The sequence below is a fragment of the Mandrillus leucophaeus genome, unplaced genomic scaffold (genome assembly GCF_000951045.1).
Source record: "Mandrillus leucophaeus isolate KB7577 unplaced genomic scaffold, Mleu.le_1.0 Scaffold65, whole genome shotgun sequence".
In the NCBI taxonomy this organism is placed as follows: Eukaryota; Metazoa; Chordata; class Mammalia; order Primates; family Cercopithecidae; genus Mandrillus; species Mandrillus leucophaeus.
In genome coordinates this window covers 8,629-11,257 of record NW_012107030.1, presented here as the reverse complement: position 1 = coordinate 11,257, position 2,629 = coordinate 8,629, and the positions used below count along the sequence as shown (strand labels likewise).

Here is a 2,629-nt window from a genome sequence, read left to right as displayed (position 1 = left end):
TTTGCCTTTTAGTGTGGCTGGAAAGGAATAGCTGGGGCCAGGTTGTTCATGAAGATAGAGGTTGATTTGGGTCGTGGCTTTGCAGGCTACATAGGAGCATGATATCTGCTTGGCTTCTGTTGATGGCCTCAGGCTGCTTTAGCTCCTGGCAGAAGGAGATGGGGAGCTGTCCTGGGCAGAGGTCACATGACAAGTGAAGGAAGCAAGAGAGGGCAAGAGGGAGGGCCCAGACTCTTCAACCACCAGCTCTTGCTAGGAACTAAGAGAAGAACTCACCCTTGACCAGAGAAGGCACTAAGTGATTCATAAAGGGTTGGCCTCCATGACCCAGACATGGGACATCAGGCCTCACCTCTATACTTGGGGTTTCCAATCCCAAAATGAGTCTTGGATGGGACAAACATCCAATCTATAGCACACTGTCTCTCCAAAGTTCTGCCTTTCCCCTACTGAAAGGTTTAGGTGACAGTGAGGTGGATGCAGCACATATAGGCATTGGGGGAGGGTCAATCTCACTGGGAGGAGCCCAGAAACAAAGGCTCATGCTCGGAAGGGAGGGTATTCTGGTGAGGCCCAGTAAGGAGGCCTTAGACTGGAAACACAAGGCTTGGAATGCAGATCTGTGTCTGTCCATGTCTGGCCTGGGTTTTGGGGGTGTGAGTGCTTGACTGCAATTCCCTCCAGAGAACTGCAGTGTCCTGCCTGTGCACTGGTCAGGTGTGGGGTGGGCAGTGCCCCTGAGGCCTGCTGAGCAAAGCCTTGTTCTGAATGACTGTGGACTGCGCTGGAAGACCACAGGCTGGGTTTTTGCTAGAGTGGCCTCTTCATGCTTGCTGACTCAGGGACTGCTAAGACATGCAAGCAAGGGAGAGGGTTGGTTTTGTGTCAACCTGATTACTATGGACAGACACAAACTTAGTCACTTTGGAGCTGGCAGTAGTGGCAGCATCTGCCCAGACATCTTCCAAGGAGCATCCTTGTGGGGACATGCATGGCAATGCCCCTCCCTCTTGATGGGAAACTAGCATAGACTGAACGCATGACCTGTTTAGTTCCTTCCACCTTTGTTCCAGTTTTGCCAGCTTCTGTGTAGTGCATCTGATCTGACCTCCTCTTTCTCACAGCTGCCCAGTCCCAGTTGATGCCCAGGCCAGGTGATTCCCCAGTGTCCTTCCTTGGAATGTCCCTTTCCTTTCTGCACAATTGTCCTTTTTCCCACTCTGCAGAGCCCTCCTTCTTATCCGTGTGGATACTGTGGGTCATACTATTTTCCCTGCTCTGTAACTGAGACCCTAGCATGAAGCTTCTTAACCAGACATGGTTAAGAAGGTATGATCTTTCTAAGAATTGAGAGTGATTGCCAAAGTCTCCTGGGAAGGCAATGTCAGCTATAGCCTTAAACATGACTGTCCGTGGGCAAGCAATGTCAGTGCAGGCCTGATACCTCCATTCCTCACTCCTTCAAACACCCCCAGATGCGGCAGGGCCCCGTCTACCTCCAAAAAAGGCAGAGGCCGTGCTCGGGCAGGGAGAGATATATTAGATATTTCTGGTGCCTCCACTTGCCAGGAGACTTTATACTCCTTTGGGCAGCTCCCCAATCCTTCTAACATTTTAGTTTCAAGTGTGAGAGTCTCAGCAATGGTGTCCAATGTGCCCATCAGTCCATTGTCTGTGGATGGGGCAGGTAAACCTTTTGTAGCTGAGAAGAGGATATTCCACACTTCAGAGGTAGGAGGGATCCGACTGGTCTCCAGTGAGGCCTATGTCCCTGGCTGTGCTCCCTGAGCTACAGACTTGGGCAGACACATGGGGAGCAAGTGGCAGGAACCAGAAATCGAGTAGTTTTCATGATGCTTGCCTTGTCCAGAGACCTTTCATTTTGGAGTTTTTCACCCTCAGGTTTAATTCTAGCCTTTGTCTTTGTTGCAATTTACAGACACGTTGTCGACCAGCACCTTACCTGCATTGACAGTAGGTAAATAATCCTCTCACCCCTCCCTAGGGCTCACTCTCTACCTCTGGACAAATGTTTTGAATGAAAATGATAGGATGAGGGTCAAGGTGGGCCCTTCTCTGTTTCATGTCCCTGTGCATTGAGTGAGAGGAAGTTGGAGTCTCTGGGGAGCCAGTCCTGGGTCAGGTGTTGGAGGGTGGATGGTGTTGGTGACCTGTCTCCTGTGGGACCCTGTTCCAAGTATTAGGAAATATCCTCATTCAGGTGCTCAGGACAAGCCCTGGAGGGCTCTCTACTCCTGGGACCTCATTCCTGGCCCTCCGGCCATGCATTGCAGACCTGCAAGGATGGGTGAAAATTTCTGTCCCTGCAGCTGACTGGCTAAGGCCTTGCCATCCCTGGTAATTTTCCAGAAGTCAGAGAGGACCACGTGGGTGCCACCAAAGTCTTCAACATGGGGACAGCATGGGCCTGGCCTCTGGAGCTGTGGAGCTCCATCCTGTGTGTGCTCAGAGTAGGGAGTGGGGCATCCATTCCTGTCACCTCCACTGGGGTCACAGGTGCTTCCCCAAAACCTGAGACTCCACAAACCCAGGCAGAATAGGGTATCACCTCTCCTTCCACTGTGATGAAGCTGAACCTCTGGTTGCAGTCATACTCAATCGTGACTGC

At 51.5% G+C, this 2,629-nt stretch overlaps 1 protein-coding gene across 1 annotated transcript in view; it reads left to right on the top strand.

The window, feature by feature from the left end:
* The window catches only part of LOC105554592 (deleted in malignant brain tumors 1 protein-like), a gene marked incomplete at its 3' end in the record, with an annotated part of 42,430 nt that overhangs the window by 33,068 nt on the left and 6,733 nt on the right, over nt 1-2,629 (top strand). The window contains 2 exon segments of the mRNA XM_012001136.1: nt 1,903-1,974; nt 2,371-2,471. Of these exon segments, the coding sequence (XP_011856526.1) occupies nt 1,903-1,974; nt 2,371-2,471 (173 nt within the window).